General features: G+C 40.1%; 1 protein-coding gene across 2 annotated transcripts; it reads right to left on the bottom strand.

Moving 5' to 3' along the window:
- Positions 1–201: 201 nt before the first annotated feature.
- On the bottom strand, positions 202–21,153 carry SAMM50 (SAMM50 sorting and assembly machinery component). Of its 2 annotated transcripts, XM_048964211.1 has the most exons (15): positions 21,020–21,153; positions 19,003–19,113; positions 18,013–18,114; positions 16,957–17,044; positions 15,079–15,185; positions 13,203–13,333; positions 12,900–12,987; positions 12,230–12,358; positions 11,258–11,329; positions 10,178–10,264; positions 8,205–8,275; positions 7,545–7,612; positions 6,320–6,466; positions 4,849–4,990; positions 202–4,034 (listed from the first exon to the last, which is right to left on the bottom strand). In XM_048964211.1, exons 1-15 carry the CDS (start codon positions 21,038–21,040, stop codon positions 3,989–3,991), a joined length of 1,410 nt encoding a protein of 469 aa, XP_048820168.1. In that variant the 5' UTR covers positions 21,041–21,153; the 3' UTR covers positions 202–3,988. The 2 variants fall into 2 exon arrangements, with proteins under 2 accessions (XP_048820168.1, XP_048820178.1); XM_048964221.1 differs by lacking the exons at positions 19,003–19,113; positions 21,020–21,153 and adding an exon at positions 18,707–18,877.
- Positions 21,154–21,171: the final 18 nt, after the last annotated feature.

Genomic DNA, 21,171 nt, shown 5'->3' with positions numbered 1-21,171 from the left:
AGAGCTCAAGGCCAAGCATGCATCGTCTCCACAGACAGCAATAGTTTCTGCTGTTATTTCCACTCTTTAAGTTAACATTAAGATCGATATTTTGGGTAAACAGAAAAAAAATACACACAATAAAACAAATCAGTGGTAGGGGTTAGGGGAGTGGGAATGAACAGTAGCTTTACTTATGCCAAAGAATGATGTTCATTGCTTAATTGCCCGTTTCATTTATTACACATCTTTTTGAAGAAAAAAAAATCGTGCAAAATTAAACAATTAGCAAGGAAGTCATTTGCATTCTATTGCCAGGTTAGACCATTTACAGAGGTAATTTCCAGTGCATCCAAAATAACCCGAATGTGTACAACAATTACAGGTCACACTGAGGCACACAGATGTTGATCTGCAGCAGGACTGCATGGTGGATGTTTCATGTCATAACATTAACACTGTAGTCTTAGCTTACACTTAGCTTTAAGGCATTATTGCTATCCAACCCCTAGAGAAAATAAAAGTCAATTGCTTCTCATGGCAGAATTGTTTTTTATGAAACTGTAATCAGAAAAGCTGAATACAAACTCCAACCAAGAAAGCAGGGGCTGGTTCACAAGCTATGCACAGTCCAATGACATATGAAACTGAACTGACCGAAGTAAAGCACTTGAAATGTAAAGACTTATATGCAAATATCTGTCAATAATTGAAAGAAAACTACAGAGATACATTCATTCACCTCCCGCTTTGGTATCTTGTTTGTTTATAAAAGAAACTTTTCAATTTGCTGCATAAATAAAAGCATATCAACCTATTGCAAAATGAAAGGAAGCTGGATTGTTTGAGATCAAAAAAAGAACCTCTATGGCAAAAGAAAGCAAGATCACACTTCAAAAATCAAAGCAAAATGTGGAGTTCAAACAAACAGTGATCTTCTAAATAGGAAATGAAGAACTTATGTCAGGACTTCATCAAGTGTTTGTTAGTCTTTAACAATCTAGCTGGCCAACAGCCATGCAGTGACACAGCTGCTGAGTGGCCCTCCATCTGCAAAGCGTATGCTGTGTGCAGAACAGCTTTGGGGATGCAGCTCCATCATGCATCTGCAGCCCCTAGGAGGAACTATAAGCACTGAAGTAACTACACAGATGAAGAAACTGCCTCGGATGGTACCTGCCACCTCAGCACTGTTCACACAACATTAAGGGCCTGCAGCCATGAGGTCCAGCACTTGCAGATATTTATCACCCTCTCACTGTCACAAACTGGGACCGTGGCTGTAAAAGCAGTAACAGCTCAACTTCTCTGTAAGTACTGTGGTATCCAAGACTGTCCATTTAAGCAAACATCATGCTTCTGAATTGCAGTTATTACTGCAGGCGTTCCTTACACCATTTATCCTTTTCCAGTCATTCACTCTATGACCAGAAATGCACTGACTGGTTTTGTTTAGCATTACAGCCAGTTCTGCAAGGATTCTGCTTTCTACCTATCTTATCCATCCCGACTACAAACATCTGCAACAAATTTCAAATAGGACTAAGGATTAAATTATTCTTATCTATATTATACTCAAGTAATAGCACGATTTGGCTGTTGGTTCCAAAGGAATACGGGAATGCATTCCTCTATATTTTGTGCATTTTTAAATGCCATAGGAAAATGTGGTCTTTCAACATAATGCAATACAGGCAGGGAAACAGTGACTCAGGTAAAGGCTTGTGATTTTTCCCCAGTTTATTATCACTGGTAATCCTATAGTGTGTGGTAAAGCACAGGCTGTCAGTGGATGTGCTTAAAACATCTGTTCAGCCTTTAACAAAGTTCCCCTGACCATTCCTTCTTCTATTGCAGAGATCACAGTTTTCTCAACTGTGGACCAGCTTACTAGTGTGCAGAGACTGAAGCTGACACAATTTCTACTCAGGAAGGCTGCCTTGCCATTTAAATGGCCAAGCGATGATAGCTTAGGAATCTAAAGGACTGAACTTGAGCAGACCTTAATAGCAACATCCACAAGCCCAAGTTCAAAGGCAATAAAATACATCTAATTTTATCAATATGAGCAAAATGAACTTCGAACTCCTGGGAGAAAATCCTAACAGAATTGTGGTATCTAAACATTTCCATTCTTCACACTAAAAATATTTCTCTATGTCAAAATGTGGATGGTGTTGGAGGAAAAAAACTAACATTTGTTGACATTCTTAACATAGTGTCATCTTTTATCTTACAATAACAAAAACTCAGAAATGCTTTGTTAAACATATTTGCTATAAAGGCTGTCAGATACACACACTGAAAAGATGTTCTTTACATTAAATGTTATTTGAAATAGACTTCTGTCATTCACACAAATTTTTGTTTTGAACATCTGTGATCCTGTTTATGTAAATTAATAAAACTTTATAAAAAGGGGAAGGATGTTAAGAGGAGCTCTGCACAGACATATCCTAAGCTTTGTATTTTAGAAAGTGAGCTAGCAACAGGACCAGATTTAGTCACTGTATTATTGCAAAAGCAATACATACCAGCGGTAATAGTAATGCATACAATTGTAGTCTCTTTAAAGAGAGTGCAATGTCAGTGCTAAATTAGAATCATAGAATGGTTTGGGTTGGAAGGGACCTTTAAGATCACCTTCTTCCAACCCCCTGCTATAGGCAGGGACACCTCCCTCTAGACCAGGTTGCTGAAACTTCCATCCAGTCTGGCCTTCAATGTTTACAGGGAGGGGACATTCACAACCTCTCTGGGCAACCTGTTCCAGTGTCTCACAACCCTCACAGTAAAGAATTTCTTTCTCATATGTAGTCCAAATCTACCCTCTTTCAGTTTAAAGCCGTTTTCCCTTGTCCTGTCACTGCATGTCCTTATAAAAAGTCCCTCCCTGGCTCTCCTTCAGGCCCTGTTCAGGTACCAGAAGGCCACTATCAGGTCTCCTTACAGCCTTCTCTTCTCCAGGCTGAAAAGCCCCAGCTTGCTTAGCCTGTTCTCGTAGGGGAGGTACACCAGCCTTCTTATCACCTTCACGGCCCTCCTCTAGACCTGCTCCAATAGCTCAATGTCTTTCTTGTGTAGGGGACCAAGAACTGGACGCAGTACTCCAGGTGGGGTCTCATGAGAGCACAGTAGAGGGGCAGAATCCCCTCCCTCGACCTGCTGGTGACACTTCTCTTGATGCAACCCAGGATACATTTGCCTTTCTGGACTGCAAGCACACATTGCCTGCTCATGTTGAATATTTCATCAACCAACATTCTCAGGCCATTCTCTGCCCAACCTGTACCTGTGCTTGGGATTACCCCGACCCAGGTACAGGACCTTGTACTTGGCCTTGTTGAACTTCATGAACTTCCTCTCAAGCCTGTCCAGGTGCCTCTGGATTGCATCCCTTCCCTCTAGCATGTCATATTCTTGGATTTTAGTACTTACTATGATAGATAGCTGGAGTTGAACATTTACAGTATGCAATTCAGATTGTATGAGGCACTTAAGTATAGGTCATTTTACAGAAGTGAAACACATTTGAAACAGCACATTTTATTTTACCTATAACCACTAATTTTGCATCAAATCATTTTTATGCACTTTGATGATGGTAAAAAAACTGACCATACACAAGCTTGGTCATCCCAACACTCGTGAGACTTGCAATTAGAAGTCTGAAGGCTGCGCAGGCCAATGACAACTACAACCACATGGAAAGAATCCAAGAACCAGTCTCCAATGAAGTTCTGGTATTTTAAGAAGCAAAAGATAAGTAAAAGCTGTAAACTAAAATAGCTAGCATCCCACAAATATTCTCCCATCTTTGACAAGAATCAGAGGTACAAAGAACTTTTAAAGCATAATTTTTTAATGTAGTTTCTTGTGGAGTTGGAGGCAAATCATTCAGATGTCTACCAGTATTTCAAGAAAAAATTAGACCGTATCAAGCTATTCTGAACTCTTGATGTCCATTAGAGAGCTTATCTTCATATTATTAATGTGAATTGTTTCCACGTTAGAGGAATCTGATTCCTGCTCCAAACTGAACACCATCACATATCCTGAGAAGAAACAAATAATAAACAGCATAAATGAAAAATAAGGTACTGATAAAATCAATTTTCCCTGTGCCTCAATTTCCAAGGTTTCTCATGTCTGGAGGGTCACAGTTCAAACTTTAGCTGACAAAGGCTCTTTCAACTAAATGCTTTGTCAATGTGTCACCCATATGGAGTGCTTACATTTTCAAAATGAAGTCCATAATTTTCAAATTGCTGCTATTTGTTCACAATTCACACGGATGGCAAGTAGAAACATAAACGAGTCCTATATGAAACAGCATCTCACACAGTATTTTTGCTACTACACAGGCATGAGGAGCTCCCTTAAGCTTTTTTATTATGTATTATAACATTTTCTTAGTGTAGAATAATTGGTTGCTAACAAATTATTTGTTCTCCCTTTCTTTTTTTCTGTAATTACACTTGCGTCCATTTTTCAAGCAAAGACATTAAACTTGTGATTTATCCAATCATTTGTTTTTGGAAGGCTTAGGAAAATCCCTTGAGCTGTTTGAGTGATCATTTCTACTAAAGAAATGAAATCTGCTACACAGCTATTCACACATTTCAACAGCTGATCTCAAGTTCAATGAACTATGAAACCTGAGATATAAACAGTCTTAAACTAAGAAGTACTGTGAGACAAATGTGGACACAGCCAGCTGAGAGAAAAGAGCATAAAATGTTAAAAAAAATAATCTCAAAACTGGCATGGAATAAACAACAGACAACAATTCTCTCTTCCAAAACCAGACAGAAGTGCAGTTACTTTTAACACTAGTTACTACTAAAGGAGTCAGTGTAAGAAACAAACCTGTCACCCGACTGTACTCCCATGGGGAAACAGTAATTAAGTTCTAATCTAGCAATGTTTCCAAGTCGGAGCACTATTCCAGCACCGTAAGACCATCGGATGTACTCTGCCAGCTTCTGCAGGTGAGCTTTGGGACCATCACCTGAATGCAAAAGACCAGGACAACAAAGAATCAGAGGAGATTGCTGAGGTGTTCAAAGGCTAGCTGGATTTTAACAGCTAGAAGCCAGACTACTTAGGAGCACCTCCTGTAGATTAAAAGTGTATTACCCACAATTCTCACAAAAGCCAAGGACACTGGACTCAAACTACCCATTTCTAAGACTCTGGCTGAATTTCATTTCCCAGCATAGGGTACCTACTTGCATGAAATGAGTAGTAAAGCCTTAACCAAATCTTGTAGCAAACCTCTACTGGTTTTATAAAGTAGTTATCTAATTTTCACTCCCATATGGATGCCATCCCTCTTCATCAAGCAAGATATTCTATATCAAATATCACTATATCTCTGTAGTGACTTTCACTGGGATAGAGTTAATTTTCCTCATAGCAATCCATACAGGTGCTGTGTTTTAGTTTTGTGCCTAAAAGAATGTTAATAACACACTGATATTTCAACTATTGCTAAGCAATACATGCACATCACAAAGGCTTTCTCTATAATCCACTCTATCCCCACTAGAGTAGGCTGGTGATGGACAAGAGGCTGGAAGGGAACACACACAAGAGAGCTGCACCATGCTGCTTAAAGGCATAGCCCATACCAGGCAATACCATGCTCAGCAATAAAACTGCCTGGGAGTTTGCCATGGGTTACTGTTCCTCAGCACCTGGCTGGACATCAGTCAGCTGGTAGCCAACAATTGCTTTTTATATCACTTGCTTTTTTTTTTTTTTCCCCTCCTCTTTTACTTACTACAGAATGCTTGAGGTTGGAAGGGATCTCTGAGATCACCTCCCAGAACTGATTAAACAGATACTGAAAAAGCATTTACTAATGCACTGCAATACATCTTGAAAAAAGTTGGCTATGGGAGAAAAAAAATTCTCATCAGCCACCACACCCTCATCTATATTACACACATCTATACCATTTATGCCACCACTTTTTACTTAGTCAATTCCAAAAGCCATTATAATACCACTATAACATCAATTAATCAATTACTACACTGATTTGTGAACACCACCATGACAAAGATACTACTGCTACCATGCCAGCTCTCCTATAGTTGTGCTATAATTTATGTGAAGAGTTAAGAAAACTACTGGCAATATGTCAAATACACAAGTTCTTAGCAACAGCTTTTTGACAGCCACTGAAATATATGTAGCAAACAAAATGCTTTTGAGCCAATAGGCCCTTAGCAGTTCTCTCCTTCTCGCTTTTGTATATAGAGTATACACATATATTTATAGAGAGAGAGAGAGAGAAGCAGATTTTGTTATGTACAATTCTTCTGAGGCTTACCATAGTTAAGATTGCAGAGGTTTCCGGCATTCAGGAAGAAATGTGTTCGGAAAAGGTCTCCAAACCCTCCTCGGCCTGGTCGGAAAGGTAGAGGAGTGTAGAGATGCAAACCTCCAGCCCAGTAGGCTTCTCCTCCCAAGTAATCACCTAGTTACAGAAAATGTTGAAATGAATGTTGTAAATGAAAGCATTTACTGTGGAATATCTTAAAAGAACCGGGTCTTAAAGAGACAAGAACACATCCTTTAAGTTGCTCTACACTGCACTGCTACCCCGTTCACAGCTCTTGCCAATTGCTTCTAGCTCTCCCCAGCCTCACAACCATCAAGTAGAAATTAGGATTTACACCATTTTTCACGCTTTCCAAGTGAACCAATCTTTTTCTTCACGCCCTCACCTGTGGCATGCACCTGCTTGCAGTTCATCAGAGGTTACCTTCTGAAGCTCTTCCACATATTTACCTCAGTTGTAAAAATGGGAAATTGATACAGCTAAGCAAATAGTCTATAATAACGGCAAGTCAGAAGAGTAAGAATAGAACTGAGGAAATTCCTGTCTCTCAAAACACCTCTGATGATCAGATTGCCTTTCCCCTAAGCTGCCTGAACATATGCTGAATCAAAAAGAGATTCAATGCCACTATTACTATCTTTCAGGACTTTTTTAAGCTCAAAGGCTTACTAATTAAAGAGACACACTGGAAGTTTGAAACTTATTCATCCCTGCTAAGGACCACAGGTAAACCTGGAAATAAAAATATGGTTTTAGAAGTTCTGAGCCTCAAAAGTAAAAGAAACAGGTGCCAGGAAAAAAAAAAAAAAAAAAAAAAGAAAAAAGAGTTCTGGCATATCCTTGATTTATTTTAGGTAAAGCCATGCACTGGTGAAATTCACATTAAGAAGCATTGGAAAACTGCCTGTATTTTTATATACATTAAAGGTCTGAGGTTAATACAAAAAGAACAAACGTAACAGTAACCTACAGAAGTCTGAAGGCAGGCTTGGTTTGTAGAAGTACTTACAGCTTCACTAAGAACTACTGGGTTTTGTTCCACTGTGAACTAATATCTAATGACAGATCAGAGACATAACTCCTCTTGGAATCAAAGAACTTAAAGGGAGCAACTATCTTAAAGCTACAGAAAGCTTACAGACAGAATTTGAGGATTCGTTACAAACTAATATTTTCAGTATTGACAGAAGAGCAGGAATTAAAAGTTTCAGACCGTCACTCTGGGGTCCAATGCTGTACATACTGAATCCTCGCACACTCGTTGGTCCACCAAGGTAAAACCTAGTAAGTACAAACAAATCTAGTTCAGTGCTTCACTTGAAACTACTCACACTTTTAACTTTGTTTTTCAAAATTACACATGACTTCATAACAAGTCTAGTGAAGTCTGCTATAAGAATTTGGATAGAAATACTCTAGTTAAGGTCTATTACACGTGAAGCCAACACAGTTGACAATAATTACTTACTATAAATAAGTCTGAAGTCTAAATGATTTCTGTTGATGATCTTTAAACACAGGCACTGGAGGGCAAAATTGCCTAAAAAGCCGAGTTATTACATGACTTTACTTCTAAAAATACCTCCAGTGTTATTTATGCCCAGTATGAAATGTTGAAGATGGTAAATACCTCTTAGAAATAGCAAATATTGATAGGCAGAGCTACTATTATTGAATTATCCCTCCCCAATATGGAAATAAAAACCAGAAAGCATGTCTTGATTATTAACATGCACATACAGCTAATTAGTTTATTTTTATTATCCCCCAAGTCAGAGCTACTTCTGCTTCTCTATTCTGCTGCACAGTTTGTTTCTCATACATTACCTGGGTTGACTGAAAGAAATTAAGAGACATTAAAAAGAAACCTTACCTATCAGCTATACTGGACGGCTTGTCTCCAATGGGTACGAGCATTCCACCCCAAAGTGATGCTGAAAAAACCTTTGGAGAAAAAAAAGTTGTTGTTTCTCTTTTTTCCTTTTTACTAATATGTAGTATTCTATTTCCCTAAAAAAAATGCCATTGCTTAATAAAGGCACAGCTCCCTTTAGTCTGACCAAAAGTTTCAGGTGTTCACAGTGTATGCATGGATCTTCAGTAACTGTAGTTTTAGGAAACTCTTGATCATTGCTGCCCTCTTTCAATGCTATGCAGTGCTGCACCTTGAAGTTTAAAGTAGGAAATTTTAAACCAAGCACTGCTTCCACTATAGCTAAAGAGAGCACTTGTCCAGCTCTGACTTTCCTACAATTTTTCATGCCTTGAAATAAGACAAACCCTGCTGACATAAATTACTCCATGCATTTTTAAACCAGTAGGAGATTACATTCAGAAAACAGAAATAATTTTACTTTATCACCTGACTGTAAATTAGCCTCACAAATGAAACCATTTTCCACAAATCACTATATTGGCATCAAATACATACATATAATTACTGCTTATCTATACAGTAACTCCTGGAAGTCAAATCACTGTACTAAATACATTTAATCATCTGCTTGCAGTCTGTGTACAAAGCACAAGTACCAAGCAGTGAACTCTACTGTCAACACTTAGGCTAGAGGTGCTGGGCAATTTCTTGGTGCGCAGCCTGCTCCTGTTACCTTCCATCCCCAGAGGCCCAACACATCCCTCTGTCACGATTAGAGATGAGCCCATCATCAAGTGCATACACATCCCATTAAGTAGTACACAGCATATGCAAAGGCCAGGTGCACGCCAGTCCGTGCTCAAAAGAAATAGATCTCATAAAATTATCTGTATCTTAGGATGAGATTTGCTTCACTTTTATTCATGATGTAGCCATACTGGTTAGTCATGACTGAGAAAGAAGGAAGACCTTTTTGCACAGCCAAGAAGTTATTAAATTACTTCATAGGGAAACATGCTGTTTTGTTCAATGGAAAGACAGCAAATACATGTAAGATGACTAAAAGCTCATCATGCTATGCCCGTTCTTCCACCACACGATGTAATGAGAAAGGGCTATAACCAAAGTGCTTTAAAATGCCTTTCCATGTTGGCCTCAAAACTTCACTGAGCTGAGTCTCCTCGGAATAAAAGCATGAAACAGCAGACAGAGCCTTACAGAACCACCACTTTATTAATATCTGCACTACGAAAGTAGCTTTGAGTTTTTCCAGTTATCGCATTGGCATAACATATTTCCAATCTCTTCATTATACCACTCCTTTTTAGAAAACTATTAAGGGACAGAGATTGTCCCAACTTTTTAAACATTATTTATTTAAATTTAGTATGTTGGGGTGGAAATTATTGCCGCCTCAAGTTTTTACATCTTCATAATGGAAGTTGCTCTGAGCCTTGTAGTGAAACCACTTTTCCTTTCTTTCCCAGCAGTTTTACATATCAGAGATAATCATCATATAATACATGCTATGATTCCAGAATCAGTAGCACACGTTCCTAATTTCAAATGGTGAAAGCTAACTAAACCTGAACTCAAAAGAAGCCAGACTATTCACAGCCAGGTGAAAAACATTTTCAAAAGCCAATCTTAGAGAAATTACAAAAAAAAGACGTGCCCAACATTCCTTCTGAAAGGAAAATAGTTCCTATGGGGAACTGTAGGACAATTCCTTCTTTCCAAACTGTCCAGTTCTCAAGTGAATATACATGGCAGAAACATCAGTTTAGAAATAAGAGTATTTCACTTCCAAAAAAAAACACACACTCAGATCTCTACCATCCATCTTTCACTTTGATCATCTTTTTTTCAGTCCACACTCATCATAAGACAGTCACTTCATCCATTATGAACATAAGTTCAGTCACTTCATCCATTACTTCAATGACTAAAATATCTTTTAAAAAAATTACCGAGTCCCAGAGAAGCTGCTTATTCAATTGCAATTCAAAATCTTCTTTTAGAAAGCTCACATCTCCACCTGTATATCCAGCCAGCTCCTGCAAAGACAACAAAGTTTAGAGTTGTGCTGGGTATTACATGTTTCTTCCCATGCAAAATTCACCATGTGTGCATCCACATAAGCAGTGTTTTCTGTGTACGAAGCACATCAGATACTGAGACAAATGAATTCTGGACGAATGAAAAAGCAGACCTGACTCTCAGAACTTATCTATCTCCTAGATAATAAATCTGTTGCTTTCTAAGCCCTCTTGTAAGCAAGAACACAAAACAAAAAAACTTGAAAGTCAATCAACCAAAATCAAATCTCTGATGTTTATTTAGTACCTATGAAGTCTTCTCAGGTGCTAAACTGGGGCTGAAGAACCGAATACAAACAGTAGCATTACACAAACTGTAGTTGAATATTAGAAATGACTGAATTGGTGTTACACACAGCATCTAAGGAATGGTATGTTGACTAAACCCTGAATTATAACTGCCATTCTCACTCAGAGGAATTCTCTGCTGCAGCAGCACTTCTAGTTTCAATGGCATTTCAAAGCAATCTGCTTCTGCAGCCCTGCAGAAGTTAATGCTTCTGAAGTACTAAACCCTATAGCACAAGAGACAGGTTTTCTAAAAGCTCTAAGTGCAACAAGAGTAAAAACCACATGTACCCCACTCAGCGTTATTTCTATCCCATCTTTCTTACTTTTCAAGTAGCAACATGACCAGAGTCTGGCAGCTTTGCAGTATAGTGTCAGGAAACTTCTGGAATCAAGTGAAAACAAGGGGCCACTACTGCCTACTGAGTGGAGAAGAGATACTGTCTTGTGATGAAGCACCTCTGCTAATAAATACATCAGTGCTAATGGCAAGAAACTGACTGCACAGTTTGAGCATGATACAGAAATGAAAATGTGCCTCAGTTAAGAAAAAAAATCATGTTCTTTAAATGGCACACTATTCATCATCACTCTATTCTTGTCAGTTTATGAGATTACATATACGGATAATATCCAGTAACAATAGAAGTGATTTAATCCTACCTGATTAATTTTCAGCAAAGCACCTCGTTTGGGCAAGATTGAAGAGTTCCGGGAATCAATGACCATGGCATGCTGGAAAGAATCAAACAATTATTTTTCAGTTCTCATACCCACTCAATATCACAAAGTGACACCATTATTTTCCAACACAACCTGTGCACACAGAGGGAGACAACCACAGCTTCAAGCTTGCACAGCTCCATGGATTTGAGAAAAATGTTTCAGCAGTCTAACTTAGTTTTAACTTCAGAGGAGGCCACATCAAATAAATACATTTATTTACTTGACTAGCAATAAATAGCAATAACTTTCGGCTCTGATACACACATAGCAGCAACAATGCCCCACTATGTATCCCCAATTTTGTGACATTAGCCTGCTAATAGTTTATAACCCACAATTTGACCTACAAATTAAAAATCAGCAAAAAAAACTGCTATAGGAAACAGTATTCAGAAATGGCACAGCAACTGTAAGATGAAAAAGGTTGTTGAACCTATTTTCTTCAGCATAAAGAAGGTGGTGCAGCATGGGGGAGGTAAGACGGCAGTGCTCAGAAAGACAATGAAATCTGGCCTTGCAACATCCCCAGCAACAACTTGTTGGATGTGCTCTATTCATTACTCTGCAACAATTCAACTTTATTTGCAGAGGTTAACAGTGCTGACACATAAGTAACCAATGCTGCAGCAATAGATGCTAAATGACAAGGAGGGTCTTTTATACAGTTCTGAAGAAGGAACAGGCAAGCATACGTAACAGTCAAAATGCAACAGCCAACTTTGAAAAAATATTTTCTCTTTGGATCTCCTGGATGACTGTGTGAATGACCAAGCACAGCAGAAGACATATCTGAAGAAAAACACAATACCTACTTAGAAAGCCAGACAAAAAGCTCCTTTGGGATCATTCGTAAGACTGCGATTACTCAAAATAACATACGCCCCATATAAGACAGGAAGAAAGCCTTACAGATACAGAAGATTTAAGAGAGTGTCCACTTTCTTCTCGAACAGAAAAGGATGCTGTTCTAGCAAGACAGCCAAGCTCTCTCCACACACCCTCCCACTTCAGTGTGTGATTGGTCTTCCAGATTGGAAACTACAAAAGAAAAAAAAAGAAAAAGAAAAGAAGGAAAAAGAAAAGAATTGAGATAGTAAGACCATTTTGCTACAAAATTAAAACAAACACTTCCCTGAAAAGAACTCTCTCTCTCTCTCAAGCTTATTCATACATGAGCCTCTGCTTTTTCTTTCCACAATTCTTTGATCAGAAAGAAATAATTTTTCATTCTGGAGTAATTCTGCTCCAGCCAAGAGAGTTTCTCCAAATAGGTGCAGACAACTCCATTTAGCCCAGATGAAAAATATCCTGAACTGGGTTAATATGGTGAGCAAAACAACCATCTGTCTTTCTAAACCAGTGCTTTAAGCATTAAAAACTTGCAGAAAAATGCAGTGGCATTTTCATACGGCGAAAATAAAGATTACATTCCAAGGTCTCTTTCAAACAATGACAAATTTACACAAGTAAAAGTGTTTCAGTCATTAAGAAAGTAAAGCAGATATTTGTGAAAGCCAGCTGTGACCTGAATTATATGTAAATGAAGCATGTGCTCCACAAACACTTGTGCTACACTTACATTAAATTCTGTTGATATTCCTCTATCAGTTTCACGAAGAGAACTCCAAGGGAACTGTCCGGTTACTTTATACAGGTTAACTGAAAAACTGAACCAAAACGTTACTGGTAGGTTTGAAAGGGAAACTATTTAAGTAGGTGGAGTTTTACATTATCACAAAAAATTAGGAAACCAGCTCTGATACTTTAAGACTAATAGATCTTCAGTAAAGGAACAGACTGGATTACTACTCAGTGAAACATCTTACTAACTGTTCCATATTTCTTCATAAAAAAAAGAGATACTCAGAAATGTATTTCCTACTTTCTTTCGAAGTTTCCAGGCTGTGGCTTGAAGAATGACAGGCCATAGGAAGTTTCTTTTGTTCCATAGGAGAACTGGAAGGTTACCTTTTCTGCACGTCCAAAGAGATTGGGGAACTTGAGCCCAAGTACCTATATAAATAAGGAAAAAAACCACCATTTCATAGTTTGCTAAGTTGCATCTTAATCACATGCTGAAGATAGGTACCTCTAACCTGAGAATGAGAAATATAGGCATTAAATATACTAGAAATTGAGCAATTTTTTTCTTATAAGACAGGTTTTCCTTTGCAGTGGCAGCAACAGCCATCATGATACTACACGTTATGGTTAGAATCATCACCCAACTTTTAATGCTGTGCAGTGCCTGCTGACATTGTGTGTTCTCACTGTATAATCAGTACTGCTATTATTTCCAGCAAGATCTCCCAGCCAATCTAAAAGGCCGGATAAATCTTTGGCAACTGCAGACTTTTCAGCAGATCACTGGGAGAGCTACCTGCCAGGTAGGGACCGTCAGAACCATAGCAATAAGCCAATGGAAGATTATCAGTACAGTGCCACACTGATATTTCTGTTCTGAAGAACAAGATATTAATGGCAATAAAACACACCATTACAACTTTCCAGGTCTGAGATGAATTTAGGGATTAGGATAAATGTGAAATCAGTTCAACTCTTGAAGAAACATAGCTGCTGTCAAGACCAGTGTATGCTTGTGCCATGCTCTTATCACCCAAACATTTTACTTCTCAGTAACAAAATAACATCAAGTAGAAAGGGAAGCTGAGTACAAAAAGAGAAACCAAGGCAGCTCTAAGACAGTTTTCAAATGCACTACAACCATGTATTGGATTTATGTGGCAAAGTTTTCATGGCTGGGGTCTGCAGGATTAGTCTCAGTGAGAAGAGTCCAGAAGCTGCTTGAGACCAGACAGAAGCCGGTTCCAGTAGCATTCCCTACTGGTTTCTTTTGGACTGCAACATCCTGGACACTGCTCCCAGCAGCATAGATGGACAAGCATTTCTCAACTTGCTTGGTTCCAATTCTCCCTGCACTTACATAACACCATTACCTGACTCGTGCAGTAACTTATCCAGGTTAAAAATACTTCTAAGAAGAAAAGGATGAGTCCCTTGATCTGGCTTATGGACCAGACCCAGGAAGAGCCATGCTGTGCACATGCAAAGGTAGAATGGGAGCAGGACTAAGCATAAGAAAGCAGGATGTACTTAAACTAGCACTACTGTTAACATCAAGATAACAGAACAGCACAGCATTTACTTCTTTCAGTTGGTAAATATTCTTCGCACAAGATTTTAATCAGATGCATTCTGAAGTGCATCAAGTAGAAATAAGTTCCACAGTTTATGTGGTTGTGAAAAACCCAGTACTCTGCAGCCCAAAATAACTGGTACTGGGCTCAAATCAGTGAAGAACCAAAACAACTTCTAAGTCAAATATAAAGCATTCTGACTGAAAAGAAAAAAAAACCCCAACATTTAAATAGATCTCATTCAAGGTAAATGCCAAACTACTTTATCTACTAAAGAGACCAGTATCTTAAATATTATAAAAAATAATTGAAATAATTTTAAGAATTAAAAAAAATCCAACATACTGAGATAACATAACTGAGTTGCATTTGTACAACCCTGCCCGCACAAAACAAGCTTTTGCTGAACGAAAGCCTGACTAATACAAAGGCTCTTTAAAGACAAAAGTCCAACAAAGCTTTAGTAAAGCAGGATCAAGAAAATAATTTGGCCTGGATCAAGTCCTCACTTATTTAATCACTAAATTCCTTGCTATGCTTGAAACATGGAAGTTAGAGGGCTATCAAAAGGAATTAATAATTATTTGAAATGATCCATACCATACTGCCTTCATTGTTGCCAACCATAGTGTTATAGCTTCCAGTTAGCCTTCTCAATTCTGTCACCTCAAAGGTTACATCTAAACCATTCGGAAGGGCATCATCTCCTAAATAAAGAAAAAACTGTATCTCTAAAGAGCTATTTAGAAAACAAATAAACACAGACAGAAGACAACTTCAGTTTTTTGAAAGCTAATTGAACTGAATGATTATAAAGAAACTATTAATGCAAAGAAAAACAGTTTGGTAAAAAGATGAGCAAGGGTCTGGAGGGCAAGATGTATGAGGAGCGACTCAGGCCCCTTGGTGTGTTGGGCCCAGAGCAGAGGAGCTGAGGGCAGGCCTGATGGCGGCTGCAGCTCCTCACAGGGAGCGGAGGGGCAGCGCTGAGCTCTGCTGTGTGACAGCGACAGGGCCAAGGGAACGGCATGGAGCTGTCAGGGGAGGGCAGCTGGGGGTCAGGGACAGGGGCTGCAGCACAGGGTAAGTGGTCGGGCCTTGGAACAGGCTGCCCAGGGCAGTGGGCATGGCCCCAGGGTGAGAGGAGTTAAAGTGTTTGGTCATTTTCAGACATCGGGTTTGGTTTTTGAGTGATAAGACAGGAAGTTGGACTCGGTGACTCATGTGGGTACTTTCCAACTCAGGATATTCTATGATTCTGTGTTGTGTGTGCATACAGAATTTTGTACAGTGGTCCAGACATAGCAAAAGGAATGCTGTCATTAGAGCAGAGCTCCCAGCACTTTACAGCTAAATGCCAAACAACAGAAATTGTCTGGTTCCCTTCAGGCTCTGGATGCGGCAGCTGTTCCAAAACACAGATGTCAAGGGTACCTAATTCTGCTTGAAGCAGCTGGGACAGCAGCCCATTGCTAACAGTCTGTGGGACTGCAGTGCTCTTGCTTCTCAATAGCGTGACTTTCTCTTGCTGGAAAGAATACTGACAAGTTTGCAAAGCAATCACAAGACAGAAAATGCAATTAATGCCTTAATGAGGAACCTGCACACACTCAGCTGCCCCATATATCTTGTAAGGTCATTTTTAATTAGAAGCACTGATACAATTACTAGTAATTCCTCTAAGCACAAGTTGATTAATAAGCCACCAGTAAAATGAAAGCACAGAAGGTATTTTCAAGCTTTTCCTCAAGTGTTTATTCTTTCTCTGAAAATGTGGATTAAGGCACAGGTACCATAATTATTTCAGCTGTGGTGGTTAACTCATTTTTGCATATATTAACTAATAGTTACACATATATGCAGTCACACTGAATCACAGAATCATAGAATGGTTTCGGTTGGAAGGGAGCTTCAAGATCATGTAACTACAACAGCCTGCTACAGGCAGGAACACCTCCCTCTAGACCAGGTTGCTCAGAGCCCCATCCAGCCTGGCTTTCAATGCTTTGAGGGAGTGGACATTCACAACTTCACTGGGCAACCTGTTGCAGTGTCTCACCACCCTCACAGTATTAAATTTCTTCATGTCCCTCAACCTGCTGGTCACCTTTCTCATGCAACCCAGGATACAGTTGGCCTTCCGGGCTGCAAGAGCACAGTGCCAGCTCATGATGAATCTTTCATCAACAGACACCCCCAAATCCTCCTCAGGGCTGCTCCCATCTGCTGCCTAATCTGTACGTGTGCTTGGATGTAAATACATCGCTTTCATACAGATAGTGGATATAGACACACATATTCTCATATATAGAACACCTACGTTTTCAAATAAAATATAAAATATATATGAAAAATATAAAGGTATATGAGAGAGCTTTGGAAATTATATAAACAAAAACAATCTGACCTGTGACACAAGGAAATGTACACTATAGGAGTTTATGTAAAACAGGTGAGTATTACTGAAGCAATACATACCTTGACAGGTATCAATCAGAACCTCTACCTGTCTAAAGATTCCTAGACGAAGCAACTTTTCACGAGCTTCATGTGATTTTCTCATTACCTATAGGATAAGATAGGTAGCTCAGTACTTCAACTTACTGAAAATAACCAGGATGAAATAGTTAAGGTGCTGCTAAATCACACAATATTCACAGATTATGTATACAAACACATACATGTGCTTTCAAAACAGATCACAACTGCTTTAACACTCAAACCCATAAAGAAATTAAACCAAGAGCATCTGGCCAGATTTCCTACCCAGCCTGCAACCTAACTCAGATGCTTAAACCTATTATTCAAATTGGTTTCAGTACTTAGAACTTACACACCTATTTACTAGGCCCATGCTTTTGATAAAAAACAAACACACACACACATTAATCCACTTAAATCTAGACTAGTTTACAGGTAAAGCCTTGATTCCTTTTTGCACTTCTTAAAGTTCAGAAAGCAGGCATGCCCTAAATAAAAAGGTAGCATGCACACTTTGCATGTTAATTTCACACACACACTCTTTTTCTACCCTATCTGGAGATAAAACTCAGTGAATTTCATGACAAATTCAGCAGTGTAACCAAGGACTACGAGGGGACATATGCAAAGAAATTGCATACAAAAGAAGAATATGGACTACATGGCAACTGCCCTGTACAGCCAGAAGAAGACAATTCCTGGCAGCCACACTACGGGTGCTGATCGTCTGTTCTGACTACTTTTCTTAAGCAAATTAACTGAAAGTGTCACCTGTGGAATTAGCAATTCTCAAACAGGAATGGTGAACCTGAAAATATCTCGGAGTGCTGTCTGCCATCTCCCAACACCTTTGAGCTGAATGCATCAGAAAATACAGTATCTGCCAGTACTGTCTGTTTCAGTTTGGCTTCCATTTGACAAGTTTAAAATCATTACAAAAACTGGCAAAACTGTCTCATGTCTGAGAAGAGTAGCCCAATGCAGGAAAAGAGAGAGAGAAAATCATGACCTGAATTTTCAAACAGTAAGTCTGTTATTCATCACAGTACTTACATCAATGAGATTTTTAGCCTTGAAAACATCTGCGATTTCATACATGATAATGTCATCTTTGGTCCTTCCAAGTCCATCAAAATGCACGTGCTGAACGACCACCTAAAGGCAACCCATGTTTAAAAACAAACACTGAATTTGCATCTAACAACGAGTATCAAAACCATCTACACATAAAATAAACACACGCACAAAAAAAAATTGACATAAAATCACCCATACTATTGTCCAAGTGAAAAACCCAAAGATTCCTACATCAATTCCTGCTAACCTACATTATAAGAAATCAGTGCTGCCTACAATTCTGGAAAATTGTTCCTCTATCAAGGGAAGAGAAGAAGGCTCTAATACCAAATCTAATACTGTTTCAAGCTGAAGAGATAGTGGACAATTGTTGCTGGGATTTCTTTGGTGTTATATGAACAAATCAGTCACCGCAGAAACCACATCAAGATACTCAGACATTTAAGACAGAATATGTAGGTAGCTGTAGCTAGCCATGTGTTTTATCTGCTACAGAAAGAGTAGCAGATACTTAATTCTTTCCCTGTATGGAAAGAGTTAAAACAACAAAAACAACCAAGCAACACAATGCCACAAATTATTAATATTCAAACTCTATTAAAACTGTATAGAGTAGACTATAGAATAAAGGAGAAATAAATTATGTAGAAACAAAGATAATGCACGATACCTCTTCCCTCTAGCAAGGTTAAACACAGTATGGGCCAAAGCAGGGATCTCCTTCCACGTGAAATAATTAAAAAAAAATAAATCAGCACCTTTTGCTGAAGTTAGCATTTACCATGGTAACACAATTCATGTGATGGCAGTTTACTCAAACGTGGCCAATACTGTGCCCTGCAGATTAAGGGCAGTTGCACGGCTCACTACTAAACAGCACTGTGGATGAGGTTACTTCCCTCCTTGAGGGAGGGTGAAGAGCAGCACCTGTTAAGAAAAAAAACAGGATATTGCCTGGGTACTCACATCTTTGTTTTCAAGAATTTCCTGCTTGGTTTCAGGCTCGACTTCAACCAATTCAGCTTCTTCTCCCAAGGCCCCAAAGTCTGGCCCGCTTGCTGGAAGGGGCTCCAAACTCTGGAAGGATACAAGGAAATGGCATTTAATGAAGTGTGCGATTTGCAACTTATCTTCTGCAAAGGAGAAAGGTGACTGCTCCTGAGCCTTTGCTCATCTGGTCACAGGGGAAAAAAGCTGAATAGAACCATGAAATGGGGGGAGTTACCAGCACGTTTGTTACCTATATGTCTGTTGTCAGTTTTAGTAAAAGCTAAATAGCTTCTATGTCAAATAATCTCTCACAAACAACATCCTCAGCTCTTCCAAGAAAAATCTTATTTTTAAAGCACCCTTCCTGTGTTAAACAAGAACTCCACTTCTTTTTTCATCAGGGAGCCACTACTTAGTTTGGGTTTTTGGGAGGAGCGCGAACGATGAACGATGAAGAAAAAAAGGTGTTTTCAGTGCACTATTTTGCTTTACATGTATCTTTATGCTTTTATATTTTAATGTCATTTAAAAGTATCCCTCCATGTGACATTCAAGTCCCAGCCATCAGAGCTTTCAAGGTGAATGTTTTAATTAGAACTGTTTCTAAAGAATATGGCTTTATTTACTACACCTGAGAAAGTCCTAAAGTAAGACTCTTATCACAAGATGACAGATTCAAGCTTGAGTGAAGGCAGGGTTACCTGCAGAAGCAGAGGTCAGGGTTGGGTAACTCAGTAAATCCACTTTTAGTCTTAAGTTACTAATACAGTCCATGCTGAATTATTTAAGGAGCACTGGGGTAATAAACTGCCGTTACACATCAGAATTAAGTTACACAAGCAATGCATCCTCTCTAGCTTGCAAGTTTTCAGGCATACATGAAGTGCTCTGCAACCACACAATGCTCTATAGCAATACATACTGCAGATGAAGAAAATCAAATGGTGAGGCCCTGGCACAGAAGCTGTGGGTGCCCCATCCCTGAAGGAAATCAAAGCCAGGTTGGATGTGGCCCTGGGCAGCCTGAGCTGGTTGGCAGCCCTGCCCGTAGCACGGGGTTGGAACTGGGTGAGCTTGAAGGTTCCTTCCAACCCAAACCATTCTTTGATTCTATGAATACAAAACTAAGAATATGAGAAGTTAGTCATGGCAATTAGATGCTCCGGAACCATGACAGTCCCCTGCAGCAATGTGCCCCTCAGTTGACTAAGTGCCATATAAAAGCCTTCTTGTATTCAACAGGTGTGGAGAAGAGAGATGGGCCTGGGGTCTGGAGAAACTGCCCCAGATCTGCACCCCAGATAGGCTGGCTGCTCAATGACCACACTTGGTTAGCAATGTTGTTTCCCACAGGGCTGTCAGACCCTGGAATGAACTGAACCTGGTCCCAAGTTGGAGCATGGTACAGGCTCAGCAGGGCAGTGGCTGCCAGAGTTCAAGAAGCATTTGGACAATGCTCTGAGATATAGAGTTTGGATTAGGATGACCCTGTCTGGAGACAGGAGTTGAACTCGATGATCCCTGAGGGTCCCTTCCAACTTGGGTCACTATAATTCCACGCTGTTTTGGCCTCAAGGTTGACTCCCCGTGTCTGCTTTAAGGGGAAAGCAGCTTAAGCAAAATACACTTTACATTTTACCAAGCAGGGTGCAGATCTGCTCTGACTTCCTTACGCTACAGCCAGCAGCACCGCCAGCCTCTCCCACCTTGTCCTCCGATACCCCACGGCCCGACTCCTTCGCGGCCCGCCTCCCTTTCACACAGCGACGCGCCAAAGCAGGAACAGAGCCGCCCGCTCATCCCGTGCCGCTCCCGCACGGCAAGCACCACGGCCAGCAAGGAAGGCAGCGCCCACAGGCGATCCCCGCCGCCAGACAGGAGCCGCGGCCCCGACCCGCTCGAAGGTCGCCGGGATAGCGCGGCCCCAAGGCCGTTCTCCCGCAGGCCCTTCCTCCCATCCCCTCCCCTCCCCTCCATCGCGGCGCTCCCCTACCCGGGCGTGCACGGTGCCCATGGCGGCACGAGCTGACGGGCGCTCGGCGGCGGCAGGCGCGGAACCGCTGCGCTCAAGGCCGCAGCACGGGGGCGGCCATGACAGGAGACCCCGCCCCAGCGCCCATTGGACGACGGGGGCGGAAGGGGCGG

This window comes from Lagopus muta, chromosome 1 (assembly GCF_023343835.1).
Source record: "Lagopus muta isolate bLagMut1 chromosome 1, bLagMut1 primary, whole genome shotgun sequence".
NCBI classification, from domain to species: Eukaryota; Metazoa; Chordata; class Aves; order Galliformes; family Phasianidae; genus Lagopus; species Lagopus muta.
Note: the sequence above shows the minus strand (reverse complement) of the source record. Positions and strands in the feature narration are given on the sequence as shown.

What these genes read in the sequence shown, in the direction of transcription:
- SAMM50 (XM_048964211.1), bottom strand. Translation starts at nt 21,040, where the DNA reads ATGGGCACCGTGCACGCCCGG. An exon ending in TGGGCACCGTGCACGCCCGG is followed by an intron (nt 19,114 to 21,019) that starts GTAGGGGAGCGC and finishes GTATCCTTCCAG; the next exon opens with AGTTTGGAGCCCCTTCCAGC. An exon ending in GCAACAATGAAGGCAGTATG is followed by an intron (nt 13,334 to 15,078) that starts GTATGGATCATT and finishes TTATTTATATAG; the next exon opens with GTACTTGGGCTCAAGTTCCC.